General features: G+C 43.3%; 3 protein-coding genes and 1 pseudogene across 6 annotated transcripts; 3 read left to right on the plus strand and 1 right to left on the minus strand.

The window, feature by feature from the left end:
- Nucleotides 1-526: 526 nt before the first annotated feature.
- Nucleotides 527-17628, minus strand: Hr51 (Hormone receptor 51). The gene is made up of 9 exons (XM_002059873.3): nucleotides 17583-17628; nucleotides 15717-16071; nucleotides 7122-7225; nucleotides 2037-2151; nucleotides 1901-1956; nucleotides 1498-1830; nucleotides 1068-1444; nucleotides 838-1002; nucleotides 527-770 (listed from the first exon to the last, which is right to left on the minus strand). The coding sequence occupies exons 1-9, from the start codon at nucleotides 17626-17628 to the stop codon at nucleotides 588-590; spliced, it is 1734 nt and encodes a 577-aa protein (XP_002059909.1). The 3' UTR covers nucleotides 527-587.
- On the plus strand, nucleotides 4356-6476 carry LOC6636381 (synaptic vesicle glycoprotein 2A). 2 transcript variants are annotated; one of them, XM_002059874.4, is made up of 6 exons: nucleotides 4356-4479; nucleotides 4547-4871; nucleotides 4957-5493; nucleotides 5554-5695; nucleotides 5762-6167; nucleotides 6221-6476. In XM_002059874.4, the coding sequence occupies exons 1-6, from the start codon at nucleotides 4434-4436 to the stop codon at nucleotides 6253-6255; spliced, it is 1491 nt and encodes a 496-aa protein (XP_002059910.2). In that variant the 5' UTR covers nucleotides 4356-4433; the 3' UTR covers nucleotides 6256-6476. The 2 variants fall into 2 exon arrangements, with proteins under 2 accessions (XP_002059910.2, XP_015023937.1); XM_015168451.2 differs by having other exon boundaries at nucleotides 4388-4479; nucleotides 4531-4871.
- LOC6636382 (odorant receptor 42a-like) lies at nucleotides 8847-10276 on the plus strand (annotated as a pseudogene).
- On the plus strand, nucleotides 10354-12764 carry LOC6636383 (odorant receptor 42a). 3 transcript variants are annotated; one of them, XM_070210397.1, is made up of 4 exons: nucleotides 10354-10452; nucleotides 11587-12098; nucleotides 12156-12513; nucleotides 12663-12764. In XM_070210397.1, exons 2-4 carry the CDS (start codon nucleotides 11623-11625, stop codon nucleotides 12753-12755), a joined length of 927 nt encoding a protein of 308 aa, XP_070066498.1. In that variant the 5' UTR covers nucleotides 10354-10452; nucleotides 11587-11622; the 3' UTR covers nucleotides 12756-12764. The 3 variants fall into 3 exon arrangements, with proteins under 3 accessions (XP_070066498.1, XP_070066499.1, XP_032292047.2); XM_070210398.1 differs by having other exon boundaries at nucleotides 11620-12098; XM_032436156.2 differs by lacking the exon at nucleotides 10354-10452 and having other exon boundaries at nucleotides 10810-12098.
- Nucleotides 17629-19434: the final 1806 nt, after the last annotated feature.

A 19434-nucleotide genomic window follows, 5' to 3' on the forward strand; every position in this document is an offset into this window, starting at 1 on the left:
GTAAATTTATTATGGACACCTTGCGTTAAATGTCGCCTGTCGTTAAGTGCATTAATTTAGTAGAGACTTCTACTGACTGTAGTTCGGACAACAACCGCATACAGTGCTTCTCAAATGTTCCGCGCACTCTCAAACTGTGCTGTTCATTTTTTAACATTTGGAATAATTTTTCGAACTAATTTATGAAAACGAAATGGCTGAAAAATTAAAATTAATTATTACAAATATTTCTTTTCCGCTGAAGCCCTTTTATATGGGAGACAATAGTTTTTCCAACTCTTTTCCGACTTTCCGCATTGGCGAAATAAGTTTTCTTTAATTTCTTTATAAAGAACTGATTTCAAATTTGAACTGTTTTTTTCTGATAAATCCTTTGGAAATGAATTTTCCACGAATTGGCGTGGAATTACCGAAAAGCGTGAAACATGTCTCCAAACGAATGTTTCCAAGAATTTTCCAAATAAAATACTCGGCCGCTTCTTTCTCTCCAATTTCAGTAAAAAGTGATAAAATTTAACATCGAAGACACAAAAAACATATTCCGTATATTTGATTTAAATTACATAAAAACTTAAGCCACACATTAACTAATTCTTATACATGTCGCAGAGGACCTTCTCCATGGGCGTGTTCCCGATGGTGCGCTGAAAGAAGATCGACTCGATCTTGTGCGAGTTGATCATCCGGAGCAGCGGCAGCATCAACAGCAGCCGACCGAAGCGTGCGATTTGCGCCGTGAACTGCGTCTTCGTGTGCTGCGAGAGCATCACCTGGGCGAATAAAGGGGAATGCCATTAATGCGAAACATAAAGGGGGAAATCGATTTGCGGATCTCACATGCGCCTGATCCTGCAGGTTCTCGATTTGCGCCGGATCCTTGAGGCCGCGCGTTTCGGGTCGGAAGAGCACAATCGCCTTGAGGCAAGCAAATTCAGCCGGATCGACCAGCACAGCCTTGTACTTGCAGAAGATCTCGTGCAGTGTACGCACATCGGCGGCCAGCTGTGGGAATTGCTTTGCCAATTACAGATGCTTCACTGTAGCCCAACGGACCGCCCAACACTTACCTCCTCCTTGCTGACACAGTTGTCGCCGTTGCTGGCATTGTTCTCCAGATTGTTGCAGTGCTCCGCGACAGAGAAGAGCGCACAGCCCGTGGGATCCAAGGGTATGCACCATTGTATGGCATTCAGCAGAAACAGCTCCGACCAAGACTCCTCCAGCAATATGACCTGATCCCGGAACGATAGCCGGGCAAAGCTGGGCAAGTTCTTGGCCCACTTGACGGCCATGAACAGCAGCCGGGCGCTCGTCTCATACACCGTCTCGTGCTGATGCGCATACAGATTGGGCGACATGAACTGTGGCATTATGAAACTGGAGTCCGATCTGCTGCCCGTATTCGCATGCGGCTCCTCGTCGTTGGTCACATCAATCGAATCATCTGCAAGGTAGGTCAGTGCAATTCCTTTGGAAGGATATTTCACGCCCGCTTACCATCGTTATCATTCTCCGGCGTCGGGCTGGCAGAGCTGATGGAGGATACGCTGCCGCCGGCATTGTTCTTGTCATTGGGTGCATCCGGCGCCGGGGAGCTGGGATCTATGCTGTGATTGCTGCTCGAATTGGTCGAATGGGAGACATTTCCGCTGCTGGCCAGGCCATAGCCGCCCGCCTTCTCCTTGGGCGAATGATGCAGTCCCGCGGCAGCGGCGGCAGCATTGAACATGGGAAACCCGCTCGCATGGTTCATATGATTCGTGGCCAGCTGCATGGACGAGCTGAGATGATTGTGGTGCAGCAGACGTCCCGTCGGCAAGCTGCCCAGCGCTGTGCAGTAAATAAAAATCTCATCAGTTTGTTTAACACTCAACAACACACAAGCCACAAGTTAACTTACAGGGCGGCGGCAGCAGCCCGGAGCCGTAGCAGGGCGGTGACAATAGCACGGGAGGTCTGCAAATTGGAGATGCTGAGTCTGAGCTATGCAAATGACAGGCAGAGATGGACAGAGGCAAGGGCGTAAGAGGACTTACCCGAAAACACCAACGGCTACGGCCGCTTCGCGCAGCGCTCGCCCGTGCTCCATCTCCCGCAGCGTCTCCGGCCGTATAGTGGCCGTGTTGCGTGGCTGTCGCTCATTTTGCACAGCTGTAATTGGAAAACAAAATGCGGAAGCGCACATATAAGTAAATCGCCGCACTTCTCTCAAAACAAATGGCACCGCCCCAAACCGTAATGAGGAAATGTCACAGTGACAAAATTGCTTGACGCCTCGTTTGAATTTTGCCAGCCAGCCGGTGTGGCAACACTGTTTGCGCGTGCCGACCTCTCTCTGTGCTTCTCACTCGTTGCACCGAGCCTCCGCCCCCCCCCCCCCCCCCTTCTCACGCTTAAGCCTGCGGGCGTTCATGGTAAATTGGTTTTGTGGTCACGTGCCGTTCACGCCCACAAATTGTTTTCCCATTTGTTTATGCAATTTTACCGCGACAACTCAATGGGATCGTGTAGCCCACCCAATCCCATTTTCTGATAACTGTTGCCATTTTGCATATGCCTAGCATAATTTATGCTTCAATTAGTGTCGGGAACGGGGCGTAACCATAATGAAGTGCGGCCATTGATTGAACCGTGTTATTAACAAGCGGCTGCGATTGATACGTGCCGTGAGAAAGAGGCCCAAACAACTGGTAGATAAGTTGAAGCACAGCTTTAATTTAGGTGAAATAAGAAAAGGTCTTATCGATAGTTCGTCATGCGTTCGATAAATATCGATTTTCAGCCAAGGTTTCTATATCTCGCAGTTTATTCGAGTTAAGGCCATCAAATTCATTTTAGCCAGACAATTGCCACAACTGATTGCATTATATTTTATTTTGCTGACGCTTTCACAACTTTCCGCCAGGTTTGCCCACATCAAGGTGTCCATCTTCAAGGTTGAGCAGTAGGTTGACAATAGAATAATCAAGAGAAACCCTGACAGCTAGTTAGTTACTCTCCGCTGCGCCCATCAGAGCCCGAATGCAAGTACGCTAGATATTTATAAATATGCCCAAGTCGGATGCGACCAAAAGATGAAATTGTTTATTCAACTGCTGCGAAGCTGCTTAAACAATCTGTCAAAGACAACAGCAGCAGGTAACAAATCAATTGACTGAACAATATGTAAATAAAGTGCAACCCGCAACCCCGCAATCCCCGAACCGCGTCACCCACTTTTGGGAGTTGAACGAGCAACCCCCAAAACGCGGCCTTTCCAAATATTGTGGCTGTTCATTCGCTGCTGTCGGAGTGCGTGGGAAAGGGTTAACGGGAAGATAAACTCTATTAGTACAAATAGACAGAGATATTTGCATTAGGCGCTCTGCACGTGTCGCCAGGTTTTTGAGGTCATGTTAAAGAGCAATTAAATGTGCTTCAGTTCATTAGAGCGCTGGCCAGATTATGCATATCGCTCAGTTGGACTTAATACTAGTGTGTTTATAGGGTATATCCATAAACAGCTGATGCACTGATTGATTGACTGATTGATTGATCCACAGCACAAAATGTTAGCGCTGGGCAGCTGAAATTATTTACTGTAGTCGCTTCTTTCCATTTCTCATCCAAGCAGCTAGTGTGTTTATGGGGTATATCTAAAAACAGCTATTTATTTGCACTGATTGATTGACTGACTGATTGATGTACAGCGCAAAAGTGCTAGGCAACTCTTCACAGTAGTCGCTTCTTTCCATTTCTCATCCAAGCAGCTAGTGTGTTTATGGGGTATATCTATAAACAGTTATTTATTTGCACTGATTGATTGACTGACTGATTGATGCACAGCACAAAATGTAAGCGCTAGGCAGCTGAAATTATTCACATTTATCTTTTATTGTGAAGGAAGACGGGACATTCGGACATTCGACCTGCTAATGTGGAAAATTAGTAGAAACTGAAAATAAATAATTATTTGGACTGATTGATTGAATGCTTGATTGTTGTGTTTCCACCTCATAGTGGGGTAAATTGGTGAAAAACTATTAAATGAAACTTTGGTTATGCTTCAGCCAAACAGAACAACTAGTTGTTTGTATTGATTGATTGACTGATTGTTTGACTGATTAATTGACTGATTGATTGACTGAAGATCTACCCAAATTCTTAGCTGAAATCATTCAGAGCTGGTCTCTTTACTTTCAAACTCAATAAGTAATTATTTATTTAATCTGATTCATGTAATTCCACCTGTTAGTGTGGAAAATAAGTGAAAAGCTGTGGCATGAAACCGAAATTTAGACAACCTTTGTATACTCTTTGAAATCAAGATTGATACTCGTTTTTTTGGAAACACATAACAGTAGCATGTTAGAGTTGGCTTAGTCTTTAACACTTTCTTTAGAATAAATTAAAAAAAAAAAATAACCAAACTTATTATTAAAACTTAACACAGAATGAATAATGAACTAAACGAATTCGATGCCGTGATGGAGCAGATCGGTAAATAATTTTGCATGCTTCAATTTGATTAGATGCGAAAATTGATGTCAGATGGAAATTTGATCAGGTTTTGGGAAGGTTCATTGTTACGTGATGCTCACGTTGGGCCTGCTCCAAATGTTAACGATACACGAGACCATGGGCATGGGCATCATTGCGCCGTCTGCCGTGTGCGATTTACGCATGAGTATTGTTCAGGTGTCAACAATAACGGCAGCGGCATTTTTGGGCATTATCTGCTCGTCCTATTTCTGGGGCTATATCACGGACAAGATGGGTCGTCGCTGGATTCTATTGCACACCATTTCGATTAGTAATATCTGTTCGATAATATCCATGTTTATGGTCAGCTTTACGAGCTTCTTTGTGATGCGTTTTCTGACGGGCATCTTGTGAGTAGAATTTGTTGCATACCCAATTTTTTTTTTTTTTTTTGATTTGATTTGATTTGATTTTCCCCGCTTGTTTCACATGCAGTGTGGCCGGGCCAAGCTTTGTGGCTGTCACGTATCTGAGCGAGTTTTGCAATAAACAAATTCTGGCCCGCACTGTCACCCACATGTACATGTTCACGGGCTTTGCGATGTTCTATTGCCCGTCGTGGGCTACACTGTTTCTGTCCTCCAATTTCATGGACTTTGAAATCGGTTTTGTTGGCAGGCTGACCCTTCGACCCTGGCGTGTGCTCGGCTGTATGTTTATGCTGCCCGGCGTGATCGCCTTCTTTTTACTTCTACGCATGCCGGAGAGTCCAAAGTTTCTGTTTATGGTCGGGGAAACAAAACAGGGCATGGCGGTTATGGATTGGATCAGCACCAAGAACACGGGCCGTCCGCTCAGTCCCGAGCAGGTTGAGCTGATGCTCAAATTCCAGGAATCCACGGGGGTCATGCGGCAAAAACGCTCCAATAACTTTCTGCAGCAAATGATGAACGATGCCATGCCACTGTTTCGCAAGCCCTATGTCGGCTTTTATGTGGGCAGCTGTTCCGTAATGTTTAGCCTGGGCCTGGTGTAAATTTTCTATGAATTTTCTTTCACATTTTTATGCCATTTAATGCATGACTTTTGCAGTGCGAACGGCTTCGGCATTTGGTTCACGGCAATGCGAAATCGTTCCAATATGCGTCTCGACAACAAGTCTGACATGACACTTTGTAAGATACTTTTCAGCACCGCGGCCAAGATCGAGGATAGCGAGCCGGATCTGGTTGTTGTAAGTAAATGGATTCGCTCCGATCTCTCTCTCTCTCTCTCTCTATAGTAAATAGTTTATCTGTAGGCATGCAACGATGGCTTTATGGGCTTTAACGATTCTCTCATATTGGGCCTTACCTATATTATTCTGTACAATGTTTGCTGGCTGATGCTTTTCTTTTTGCCGCGCAAGGCGTTGTTTATTGCCGCCCTGGTCATCTCGTCCTCGTGCGGCTTTGCCCTGATCTTTGTCACCGGCCGTTGGCTGCAGCTGTTTGCCTTCGTTCTATTTATCGCCCTGCCGGGCGTCGTTATCAGCCTGTTGGGCGGCGCACTTCTACAGTTTGTGCCCACGCATATGCGAGCCAAGGCCCTTTGCATTAGCCTAATGTGGTGTCGCTGGGGCGCAGTTGTCGGCACAACTATCGTTGGCATCTACATTGAGAAGAGCTGCGAGATGACCATTCTGGTGGTTGCCATCTTTCCGATGCGTAGGCTACTCTCATTAATATTCGTATTAAGCCCTAATCGTTCTTCGTTTCAGTTTCGGCTAGCATCGAGGGCTTCTTGCCTCTCTAGATGGACTATGGCCGTAGCTTCTAAATTATGGTTTTTATTAAAATTGCTTGGATTTCAACTAAATAAAGGCAGGGCAAGCCCAACGACTCGCTGCCTTCAAGCGATGCAGTCTGAAGTCTGAAGAGCAGCTGCATCAGCTTTTAGCCAATGTTATAGACGGTAAACGGCACACTTTGTTGTTTAAAAAAGTTAGTTGAATTAAATCAGCGAAACACACAGAACGCAGCTCGTTTTATTTTTTAATATTTGTTGTTATAAAAAACCCTAGTAAGGGTTTTTGCAATTCCACCTATTAGGGTGGAAAATTTGTGAGAAATTGTCGTTTGGAACTTGAATAGTTACCATCCATAAATAAATATTCATTTGCACTGAACTCTAAGCTGAAATCATTCACAGTAGTCGTCTATTGTGATGCAAGTGAGGGTTTTTGCAAATCCACCTACTAGTGTGAGCAATTCGTAGGAAATTATCGTATGGAACTTGCGATTGTTTTTCAACCAAGTGCAAAGTGTGTTTATAAAGTAAATCCATAAAAATCATTCATTTGCACTGATTGATTGATTGATGATTGATCTGCTCTGTTAGCTAAAATCATTTACATTTGAAAATTCCACCTGCTTAAGTGGAAAAATGGTGAAAAAGTGTTGTATAAAACTTTGATTGTTTCTCAGCCCTGCATCGAGTATTTTATTGTGTATATAAAATAATTTACATGCACCGATTGATTGAATGCCTGATTGATGGGATTCCACCTTTTTGGGTGGAAGATTGGTGAAAAGCTGCTCATGAAACTTTGATTGTCTCTAAGCCAAACCCATTTTCTATAGTTCTTTATAGGGAAATATATATAATATATTTATACATACCATCCTTGTTCATTCCCATTTGAAGGCACTTCTTGAGCCTGCAGGCCTGGCATTGATTCCGATGGGCCTTGTCGACAATGCAACGTCCGGTGCCCGCCTGGCAGCTGCAATCAAAAGAACATTTTTATCAAGTTAAATTTAACCCCCCGCGATAATTAAGTTAAGCGCCTGCCGACCAGATTTGTCGTGTCAAAAATTGCAACATTTGTCAACATTTGCGAAGCGTACTCGAGCATCTACAGGCTATACGAAAAGTATCTCAACAGCTGAGCGTATCTATTGGGCCTTTGTTCTGGCACTTGTGGCCTTTTAATCAAATCATGTTGTCTGTCTGCGTCTGACTGAATCATTGCCCACCCCTTCGCCTCTCTCGTACAATCTGCCCCCTCTCCCTCTGCTAAGCCGCTGCCACTTCAGCTTAGTCAGCCTGGTCGTCATCGTTCTGCATCTCTGTCGCACTCGCACAGCGCACAGTGTGCTGCATCCTTGTCGCACTCTAAGCCTGTGCCAAAACTCAAAGCACAAAATGGCAAAGGTTCTTGGCTGTGAGTTGGCTGCGTCTTCTGGCTGCCCCCTCCCTCCGTTCGCTCCAACCCAAACGAACTCCACACGCTCCTCGACAAATATTCCTCGCTTTTTATGTGTTTTGTGGCGCCGCAGCTGAAGTTTGACTAACTAACAAAGCACTTAGCTAAATGTATCTTTCAGATACACACAGTCCACACCACTTTGTGTGTGTGTGTGCACCCACTATTTGTGTATCTAATATGCAAATGCTTCGCTTTCGAAAACAAATCACGTAGATTGAAAGCGGAGCTGTGGGCTGCTTCGAGTCGTTTATTTCTCTATTGCAGACAATAAAAAAATATAAATAAATCTATTATCAGCTTGTTTTTTTATCGGCTTGGGAGAATAAAGTCCAAAATTTATGCACAATCTTTATCCGATATCCAAGTGGAGACTAGCCCCAATTTTGAAGATGAATGTTTTAATTACAATTTTTAAATAAAAAAAAAAATAATAATAAAAATGTTAACAAAATCAATATTAATATTATATTTAATGCTGCAATTTTTGTTTCTAAGTCAAGCAAAATTAAATTATTAAATAAAATAAAAGTTCCAAATAGACGCGGCCAACATTTGGGTCAAGGCTTATTCCCAAAATTGCACTCAATATTTTCATTTTTATGATGCAAATAATGTATTTGTTATATTTTGAATTTTCAGCTAGGGAAAGGTACTTTTTTGGATTCCAAATTCCAAAATTAAAGAGTTTAGCTAACAATATTCCTTATTTTGATTTCTACTTCCTGCGTTTTAGCTTCTGTTGCGTTAAGGCTAACTAACTAAAACTAAAGGTAGAATCAAGTCGAATATAATACATAACATGCGCTCTGGGAACGAGCTCAGCCTGTGGAGGAATCCAGTGCAATAGAAATATAAAGTATTTAATTATTTATGCGCACAAGTGTAAACTTTTACGCCCCGCCAAAGCGTTACGTGACAAGCGCAACAGACTTGGATTTTTAATAATTTTCAATGCAGGATTACAACTGGAAAAGTTTGGAACTGATTTCAATTGATTAGTTTACAAATTGTTGCTTATGCATTATTCACAATTTACCCAACTAATCACGACATTTGGCCAGAATTATAAAAGTCCTAAAAGGCGGCAATTGGGCAGGTTTTGTTTTATTTTCCAATTGAGAGCGGCTCCTGCAGCATGGCTTTGCGTGGAATCTTTCCGAGCATGTACACGCTGCCGGACACGGCGCCAGCTAAGTCAAGGAATGCGACGCGCTATTTGCTGCGCTGTATTTTTCTAATGGGCATCAGAACGCCGCCCAAAGGAAATCGCTTTCTTGTATACATTCTGTGGTCTTTTGTGCTCAACCTGTGCTCCACTTTCTACCAGCCTTTCGGCTTCATGGTGGGCTACATCTCTCACATAGCGGAGCTATCGCCGGGCGAGCTGCTCACCTCGCTGCAGGTGGCCGTCAATGCCTTGAGCTGTTCCATCAAAGTGGTTATTGTCTGGATGCTGTCCTAGCGCTTCGATCAGGCCAATCTCACGCTGGACGAGATGGACAAGCGAGTGCTGCAGCCCAGCGAACGCAGCAAGGTGCATCGCGCGGTGTCCATCAGCAATCGCATCCTCCTCAGCTACATGACCGTCTACATGTTCTGTGTGACGTGTCTTTTCTTGAGCGGCTTGGTCATGGGTGTGCCCATGTTCCAGAACTATTATCCCGGCCTGAACTGGCGTGCCGGACGTCTTCAGTTCTGGATTCAATCATTTCTGGAGTATTTATCCTTGTTGGGCGCTTCCTTTCAGAATGTCTGCGTAGACTGCTATCCCATTAACTACGTGCTAATATTGCGTGCCCATCTGGCCAACTTTGCGGAGAGGCTGCGGAAACTGGGCCAGGATGCGGACGAGACACCGGAGCAGCGCTACGAGAAGCTCGTCGAGTGCATTCAGGACCACAAGGTTATGCTACGGTGGGACTCAAACTTGGATTAACTGAAGATATTTCTTGTACATCGATTCGTTTTGCAGCTGCTGCGATACTTTGCGCCCTGTGATCTCTGGCACAATCTTTGTGCAGCTTCTGGTTGTGGGTCTTGTGTTGGGTCTTACCCTTATCAACATCGTGTTGTTTGCCAACTTCGGGTCCCGCATTGCGGCTCTCACATTTTTGACAGCCGTGCTGCTGGAGACAACGCCCTTCTGCATACTCTGTAACTATTTGGCGGACGACTGCCTAAAGCTGGCGGATGCTCTGTTCGAGTCCAATTGGATCTATCAGGATCAGCGTTACAAGAAAGCCTTGCTTCAGTTCTTGCAGAGGCTGCAAAAACCAATCGTTTTCATGGCCGGCAATATTTTCACCATTTCCGTGGCCACCAATCTGAATGTGAGTCTTAGCGAGGGAACCGCCAGAAAATGTGAAGATCTTTAGAAGGAATACTTCATATCTTTATTTTCCTGAGGCTACCTATGAAATCCCCTTGATATTTGTCTGATCCGAAGCTTTTAACTATTTTATTATTAAAATCTTGCAGGCTACCAAATTTTCCTTCTCCGTTTTTACGCTGGTAAAACAAATGAATATAGCTGAGAAATTGGCCAGGCCAAAGGAAGTCGAATAAAAGTATAAACAAAAATTATTGTCAGAGTTTTTAATCCAAGCAACTTGTATTTAAATGTTTAAGAACCTTATACAAAATAAGGGCGTTCGCTTATTATTACTCAAAAAAAATCGAAATCTTACAATAAACCAAAACTAGTTAGCTGCGGATTCTTCACGTGTTTTTGGCATACTGAGGTAGGATTGGTTAATGTGTCTTGAAAGTCAAAAAGTTTTTTCTTAAAGCAAGGAAGAATATTCTCTTCACTAAAAGAAATTCATTCTTGAAAACCTATTAAATTTATATTTCAATCGCAATGAGAGGGCATAGAAAGCATTTCCAAATATGTGTGAATACCCAAGCTCAAGACTGCTCACACTATTCGATATTTAATTAAACTATCGATACATTATTTCGATTTGTATCGATATATCAATTACATTTAACAGGGTTACATATGCACACTTTGTTGATAGCTTTTGTAAGCTCTCAGATTGATTTTATCGACATCGATTTTTATCGATGTAAAGAAAATGTGGCAAGTTATCGATTATTTAAAATATTATCGACCTTTAGGTAAACTAATTGGAGCAACATTTAAATAAAAGTCTCCAGTTCTTAGAGTCTCAGAAATCTTCGCATTCATATATACGACGAGCCTATATGGACTCGTCCATTTAAGCGGATCAAGAATAGTTAAGGAAATAATATTTTTGGTACAATCAATTACATGTATATCTGGGAACGAGCACAGCCTGCAGCGGGGCACAGATTATTTATTATGTATGGGAACAAAGTGTAAACTTTTACGCCCCGTCGAAGCGTTACGTGTCGAGCGCCAACAACAAACTTGACTTGGAGTAATTTTCATTGACAGGGTTATGACTGGGCAAGCGCAGTGGCATGTCCTTTTTCCTTGAATTGTTTTCAATTGAAAAGTTTTCAAATTGTTGCTCATCCATTATTCAGAATTTATAAAACTAATCAACTATATAAGCCTTAAATGGCGGCAATTGGGCAGGCTGTGTTTTATTATCCAATTGATATCAACTCCTGCTCCAAGCATGGCATTGCGTGAAATCTTTCCGAGCATGTACACGCTGCCGGATACGGCGCCAGCTCAATCAAGGAATGCGACACGCTATTTGCTGCGCTGTATTTTCCTAATGGGCATCAGAACGCCGCCTAAGGGATACCTTTTTTTCGTCTACATTCTGTGGTCCTTGGCGCTTAATCTGTGTTCCACTTTCTATCAGCCCATCGGCTTCATGACGGGCTACATCTCGCATCTCTCCGAGCTATCGCCGAGTGAGTTTCTCACCTCGTTGCAGGTGGCCTTCAATGTCTGTTCCTGTTCTATTAAGGTGATGATTATCTGGGCGCTGGTCAAACGCTTCGATCAGGCCAACCTCATACTGGATGAAATGGACAGGCGCCTGCTGCAGCCCAGCGAACGCCGAAAAGTGCATCGCGCGGTGTCCATCAGTAATCGCATCTTCTTCTGCTACATATCCGTCTATTTCATTACTGTGACGAGTACTTTTCTCAGCTCCGTAATCGTGGGCGTGCCCATGTTCCAGAACTATTATCCCGGGCTGGACTGGCGTGCCGGCCAGTTTGAGTTCTGGCTGCAATCCAGCTTGGAATATTTTACCCTGTTGGGCGCCTGCCTTCAAAATGGCTGCATGGATTGCTATCCCATTAACTACGTGCTAATATTGCGTGCCCATCTAGCCAACTTTGCGGAGAGGCTGCGGAAACTGGGCCAGGATGCGGACGAGACACCGGAGCAGCGCTACGAAAAGCTCGTCGAGTGCATTCAGGACCACAAGGTTATGCTACGGTGGGACTCAACTTGGATTAACTGAAGATATTTCTTGTACATCGATTCGTTTTACAGCTGCTGCGATACTTTGCGCCCTGTGATCTCTGGCACCATTTTTGTGCAGCTTCTGGTTGTGGGTCTCGTGTTGGGCTTCACTCTGATTAATATTGTCCTGTTTGCCAATTGGGGCTCTCGCATTGCCGCTCTTACATATATGACAGCAGTGCTGCTGCAGACAACGCCCTTCTGCATACTCTGTAACTATTTGGCGGATGATTGCTCAAAACTGGCGGATGCTCTGTTTGAGTCCAATTGGATCTATCAGGATCAGCGTTACAAGAAAGCCTTGCTTCAGTTCTTGCAGAGGTTGCAGAAGCCAATCGTTTTCATGGCCGGCAACTTTTTCACCATCTCCGTGGCAACCAATCTGAATGTGAGTTTAAATGAAATCTGTCAGATCTCATTTATCTTTTAAGCAAAGAGTTCTCTATATTTTGGCTGCACTTCTGATCCACTTAACTGTATACGAAATAATTTATGCATTTTATAAATTAAAATGAATTCATAATTCATATCCTGCAGGCTACCAAATTCTCATTCTCTGTCTTTACGCTGATTAAACAAATGAATATAGCGGAGAAGTTGGCCAGGCCAAGAGGAGTCGAATATAACTGATTAAAGGAATATATTGTTTTTTAATGTCAATTAAATGAATTGAAAAATAATTAATAATTAAAAGTAATTCGGTGAACTTAGAGCTTTCCTCGTGAAAATCGGATGGGATTTGACGGAGTTACAGGGGTGGGAAATTTTGACCTATGTCTACATAAGTATATGGGATATTTGAGGGTACGATTTTTACATGAACTTTGACCAAAATTGAGGTTGCCCCATTTTGATACAAAATTAATCTAAGGGTCAAACCGTGAAGAAAAAGCCAATCCTCGTGGAAATCGGATGGGATTTGACCGAGTTATGGGGTGGGAAATTTTGACCTATGTCTACATAAGTATATGAGATATTTGAGGGTACGATTTTTACATGAACTTTGACCAAAATTGAGGTTGCCCCATTTTGATACAAATTTAATCTATGGGTCAAACCGTGAAGAAAAAGCCAAACCTCATGAAAATCGGATGGGATTTGATCGAGTTACAGGGGTGGGAAATTTTGACCTATGTCTACATAAGTATATGAGATATTTGAAAGTACGATTTTTACATGAACTTTGACCAAAATTGAGGTTGCCCCATCTTGATACAAAATTAATCTAAGGGTCAAACCGTGAAGAAAAAGCCAATCCTCGTGGAAATCGGATGGGATTTGACCGAGTTACAGGGGTGGGAAATTTGTACCTATGTCTACATAAGTATATGAGATATTTGAGGGTACGGTTTTACATGAATTTGGACTAAAATTGAGGTTGCCCCATTTTGATACAAATTAAATCTATGGGTCAAACCGTGAAGAAAAATCCAAACCTCGTGAAAATCGGATAGGATTTGACCGAGTTACAGGGGTGGGAAATTTTGGCCTATGTCTACATAAGTATATGAGATATTTGAGGGTACCCTTATAACATGAATTTGGACTAAAATTGAGGTTGCCCCATTTTGATACAAATTTAATCTATGGGTCAAACCGTGAAGAAAAATCCAAACCTCGTGAAAATCGGATGGGATTTGACCGAGTTACAGGGGTGGGAAATTTTGGCCTATGTCTACATAAGTATATGAGATATTTGAGGGTACCCTTATAACATGAATTTGGACTAAAATTGAGGTTGCCCCATTTTGATACAAATTTAATCTATGGGTCAAACCGTGAAGAAAAAGCCAAACCTCGTCAAAATCGGATGGGATTTGACCGAGTAACAGGGGTGGGAAATTTTGACCTATGTCTACATAAGTATATGAGATATTTGAGAGTATGATTTTTACATGAACTTGGACCAAAATTGAGGTTGCCCCATTTTGATACAAAATTTATCTAAGGGTCAAACCGTGAAGAAAAAGCCAATCCGCGTGAAAATTGGATGGGATTTGACCGAGTTATGGGGTGGGAAATTTTTACCTATGTTTATATAGGGTACTAGCGATAATATCGCGGTCTTGTCCGTGGCATATGTAAACTAAATTCTCTCAAAGATCTTTAAACATGATGTTCAACAAAAAAGTTTCATCTAAACGTTTTTCACGTTTTTTCCAGACATGCAAACGGAATATTCCACGTCTTAACGTGCTCCTTCATCCCATAAGGTAAGTACTGTTAAAATGACAGCTTTTTCAGCAGTAGTTGATCATCAATCAGCCAGTCTATCAGTCAATCAATCTGTCGGTCATTCATTCAGTCGGGTCAAATAGAGATTAACTTTATCATTCTCAGTTTGTCCTTCTGATGAGGCACCGAAGTGCAACTCTTTTTCCTATAAAGAATGTTCACTTAACCAATTTCTATTGATTTCCCACACACAGTCGACTCGTACATCCAAAAGTTTTGATTGAAGGCAATTGATTATAATTGAAATTGTCTTAATGCGGCCACCAGAGAGAGAGTGAGACCGAAATATACACATACATATAAAATTCAGATTCTTGTCGGGCGGCACATTGACTTCGCTGACTATCGAGAAAACATGTCACGTAGCAGAAAAATATACTTGTTCGCCAGTCCTGGCCCGGATCCGGGTCCGAGTCCGGGTCCTGCTACGTCTGCTGCTTCAACCCTCCGCTGTGCCCCCCGCAAATTGTTGCTCTATTTGGCTGAGAGCTTCTGTTGTTTCCTTCTTTATTTTTTTTTTTTTTTTGTACTCTGCTGTGATTTGGCCTGGGCTTAGCTGCTGTCGGTGGTTGGGAAGGTTTTTCGTAAGGGTCTCTTTTTGGTCGGATGAAGGGGGAGGTGGGATGTGCTGGTGCGGGTGCTTGTGCTGGTGCGGCGGTCACATTTGGCCAAGTGTTTTGCGCTTAAGCCCTCCATATCAATCTCAGGGGACCGCAAGGATATAGAGATTTCGACATTTGTGATTTACCGAGCACCGGCTAAAGGAATATACATAACACAAATTCATAATTTTATGTTGACTCGCAAGGAATTTGTCGCCAAAGTTATTTATCTGCCGCATGGGCCAAACTATGCCCCGATTAAACGATAATTGAAAGCGAAACAGAAACAAGTATCATAAAAGAAAAACGATTATGAACGGAAATGTGCCATAAAATAAGTAGCAAAGTATAGCTGAGCTATAGTCAAAACGGGCTTCACTACGTAGAGGCAGTTACGCCCCCCCCCCCCCCCCCCCCCCCTGCGAAAAACGTCGAACCTAAAATTAAATCTGCACTTTAAATTCAATTACATTTTGTGGCGGTTTTTTTTTTTTGATAGAAAAAAAATGTGTGCACATGATGCTCGCCGGGATTTGCTGGCAAAGTCAACGCATTCAAAAGTTGACGCTCAAATCCCAAAGATTTGAATAATTGTAATAAATTTCGAAACATTTCGTAATCCGCCAGACACCGAATGCGGCACACAACCCACCACCCAGCCACTTGCTAAATGGCAAGCGACATTTAATGCAGAAGCTCGAGCTCGAGATTTGCCCAGTCCAGTCACATTTTTTTGTTTTGCTTTTCCACCTACCGATAGATGAGCTTGCGCCGAACGCTGCGCTTGAAGAAGCCGGAACAGCCATTGCAGGCCAGTATGCCGTAGTGTTTGCCGGAGCTGGTGTCGCCGCACACCACACAGATGAGGCCCAGATTCTGGCCCTTGAGTCGCGGCAGTCCTGATTGATCCCCCGATGATTGACCGCCGGCGCCGGCAGCGGCGGCGGCGACGGCCGCCTGATGATTGGAGGCGACAGCTGCTGCCGCCGCGGCAGCAGCCGCAGCCGCGCTGTGATTCCAGCTTAGGAGGCGACTCGGCGTATTGGCCGCCGGAGGCGCCACCGATTGCTGTTCATGTTGCGGCGGCGGCGGCGTATAACAGTGCAGCTCTGCGAAAAGAAAAGAAAAAAAAAAAGGATTTGCCATAAAAAATCACTTATGTAGTTCATTTAAATTAAATTGTAATTTGTCAAGAGCCGGAGCAGTGGTGGGAGGGAACGGATCTTATCCCGGCGCGACGACATTGACGCCCTGTAATCCGCAAAATATATTTACACATACAATTAGGGTGCCATTAGGCCAAACGGGCAAATGACTCGAACGATTCGCCTTGCCTCAGGGCAAGTGGGAACAATTGTTTTGCCATCACACCCTAATTTGATTGTGTAGTTGCCTGATTCCGATTCCTTGATGCACTTAACCCTCAGCGACCAGTCAGTCGTCTCCCCGGTCACATTTGTTACACTCGCCACTTGCCCGTGCGCTGGAGCGTTTCTCGATTCAGTTTGGGCTTGGCTTTTGTGCCAACTGCTTCCGACTGCGGTCTAATGCCAGCCGGATTAGCGTCATATGCTTGCATTTTCCGGCACTCATTGTTAATTTTTATGAGCTCGTTGAGATTCACTTTAGCGTATCCTTGTTGCCAGCCACAGCTACGGCTGCGGAAAGTGTTAAAGGTCCGGCTCGCCCACCCCCCGCCCCCCCAAGCTTGTGTTATGAATTTTTGAAATTTTTGGCAGCCTGACTCGCATCTAATTCAATTTATTTGATTATCTCAAATTGAATTGGGTTTTGTGCCTTCGTGCGTTCCCGTTGTGGAGTCAATTTGCGGGTTGATTTTTCCACAACTTTTCTCTTTGAAATGCCAGAATTTGATTCAATATAGTTTTCCCGAAAAAGTTCCATTTTTATTTTGACATACTTAATATCTCATGCATTCGATTATGTGCTCGTGCTTAAACCAATTGCGATTTAATTACCAAGTTGAGGGTCGCTTTGAAAAAAGGGACTAATTAATTTGCGCTTGCTTTTGACCATTTTTTTTTTTTGTAGAACATTAAGAAAGGCAAAGGCAAAGAAAAGTGTAAAACAAAAAAAAATTAATTATGTGCATTTACACAAACAATTAGTTGACGTGCGTTTCGGAATTTTGATGTGTTTTTTTCAACTAAATTCCAAAAATTTACATGCTCGCATTTTATGTACACAAATGCTTCAAGAAAGCTTTTTGCTTGTTAAATTTTCCGATATGCAAAATTTAAGTTATTTTCTTTAAGCATAAGGCTGATTTGAGTAATTCCTCAATATCTCTTATGCACACACAAATTTATTTTATATACATGATCCTTGGTTCTCTTGCAACAAAAAACTTGGCATCATTTTTTTATTAACTTTAGCTGTATCCATAAAGTTGACTGAGATTTGAAGCCGGATTTTGACAACTTATCTAAAATGGATTCGAGAGCCTTTAATTAACTTATTGTACACTACTTTACACAGTTGAGGGGCTCTTGAAATTGTTTAAAATTTGATGCATTTTTTCGAAACTGATCTAAGCTCAAGCACGGAAAAGCACACAACATTTCATCAAATAAAGTTCAGGCAGTCCAAAATGATGTACCTTGCGATCCTGAACGCGTGTCCGATAAATTTTCATCCTTATTCATAGCTAGAGCTGAATACGAATTATAAACAATAACTGAAGAAGCACTTTTGATTATTATTTAAACTTTAAACTTTGAAACTTTTGAACTTTTTGTTAGCACTTGAATTTCGCTGATGTTTTGTTTGATGATATTACAAAATGTTTGCTGGCTTGGCCAGGCATATTACACGCATTATATTTAATTATAATTATATGTATATATTTAATTGCAAAAATCAAGCGACGGCAACGCGCACAGTCCGCAATGAGAATATGTGAGTGCGAATTTAGGACGAACTAAACGGGTCACAGGCTCGTGCTGGTCCGACGGCAGCGACAGCGACAACGGCGATGATGATGTTAACGTCTCGATGTACGATTTCAGATTTATCATAAAACCATGACAGAAGCTAAACACTGATGTGTCCACTGTAGCCTGCCAGCCAACCAGCCAGTCAGCCAACCCCGAAATAGGAAAAAAGAAAAGAAAAAAAAATATATAGCATGAAATGCTGTAGATATAATCCGCGCTCGGTGAGTGGGCAGAGGTCGGCCATGTGTGTGCGTGTGACTGTATGTGTGTGTGTGTGTGGCAGAACAAAAAGCACACCACCACACCAATGCCACCCAGCAGCAGCAATAAGAGCAGAGAGCATCGAGCAGCAGCAGCGCGAAGCAAGCAGCGAGCAGCGAAAGGCAGGATAACCGCATCCACAGCCGCCCACTCTGCTTGGCATGCGGGTGGATGGAAAGCGGCAGGGGGGGAGGGGTTGGTTGCTGGCAAAAAGACTTTTAGTGGCAACTCTGGTGGCGCATTTGCTTGTTGGCTTGCTTTGATTCGTTCCTTCTTGATGCTGCGGCGACGCCGGACGTCGGCGTAGGTAAGCCAAGCCGCAATCTCAATCTCCAATAAACACCCGGGCTGCGCTCTCTGCGCTCTTGCTCTGACACACACACACACACACACACGCACAAGCAGGCAACCCTGGCCGCCATCATGACTGGCAGAGAAGAAGAAGCAGCAGCAGCAGCAGCAAATATACGCGCAATGGCAGCCTTGGAGCAGCAGCCCCCTCCCTCTCGCCCCCCCCCCCCCCCTCCCCCGCAACCTTGGCGTACCGCAGCTGACGCAGCTGCGCGGGGTGCTCTTCTTCTTCTACGCTCACATATAATCGTCTTGGGTTTTGACATTTTGTTTTTGTTTTGTAATACCTTCTGTGATGTTAGTGCTTGCTGCCCCGCACCCCCCCCCCCCCCCCCCTCCCACTCTACGCAGCTGCTGTTGCTCCTCGCCAGTTAACTGTAATTGAATTGAACGCTGGCAACTCGGCTGCGGCCTGTTTACGTTACGTTTCTTGTTCTCCTTTCTAAGTATCCCAGATTTATGGGCAAAACAATAATGGATCGTATCTGCGTTTAGGATTTTCATAAAATTCAAATCGAATCTTGTTGGATTACGTCAGCAGGATATAAAAGCTAGAGCATGGGGAAATTTTTCTGATCCTTCTAAAGTTGATCTCCGGCAGACTAATGACATGATATGCTCAAGTGCAAACAGGATAGCTATATTTTGCATTTCATAACTCAAGCATAGATATGGATATATTTTATCAGAGAATACCTCGCCAGAAGAGCTACTCAAAACGAGAAAGGCAGGAAACCTAAATCACGAATTTCATGGCGTAAACCTCGTTTTTGATATATTTAAACAAAATATAAGCTCGCTAGATAAATTGTATTAAAGGAGGGTCCTGCTTGGAAGGCCCTACATCGTAAATTTCATGGCGTAAACATTATCTTAGATATATATTTTTAAAAAAAAATACCT

The sequence above is a fragment of the Drosophila virilis genome, chromosome 5, assembly GCF_030788295.1.
Source record: "Drosophila virilis strain 15010-1051.87 chromosome 5, Dvir_AGI_RSII-ME, whole genome shotgun sequence".
In the NCBI taxonomy this organism is placed as follows: Eukaryota; Metazoa; Arthropoda; class Insecta; order Diptera; family Drosophilidae; genus Drosophila; species Drosophila virilis.

Bases quoted from the DNA above. Each gene is read 5' to 3' on its own strand.
- LOC6636381 (XM_002059874.4), top strand. From the start codon at position 4,434: ATGAATAATGAACTAAACGAATTCGATGCCGTGATGGAGCAGATCG. The intron at 4,480-4,546 runs GTAAATAATTTT...AAATTTGATCAG, and splicing joins TGCCGTGATGGAGCAGATCG to GTTTTGGGAAGGTTCATTGT. The intron at 4,872-4,956 runs GTGAGTAGAATT...TTTCACATGCAG, and splicing joins CGTTTTCTGACGGGCATCTT to TGTGGCCGGGCCAAGCTTTG.
- LOC6636383 (XM_032436156.2), top strand. From the start codon at position 11,320: ATGGCATTGCGTGAAATCTTTCCGAGCATGTACACGCTGCCGGATACG. The intron at 12,099-12,155 runs GTGGGACTCAAC...TTCGTTTTACAG, and splicing joins GACCACAAGGTTATGCTACG to CTGCTGCGATACTTTGCGCC. The intron at 12,514-12,662 runs GTGAGTTTAAAT...CATATCCTGCAG, and splicing joins CCGTGGCAACCAATCTGAAT to GCTACCAAATTCTCATTCTC.
- Hr51 (XM_002059873.3), bottom strand. From the start codon at position 17,628: ATGAATAAGGATGAAAATTTATCGGACACGCGTTCAGGATCGCAAG. The intron at 7,226-15,716 runs GTAGGTGGAAAA...TTTTGATTGCAG, and splicing joins CGGCGCAAGCTCATCTATCG to CTGCCAGGCGGGCACCGGAC. The intron at 2,152-7,121 runs GTATGTATAAAT...TTCCAATTACAG, and splicing joins AATGGGAATGAACAAGGATG to CTGTGCAAAATGAGCGACAG.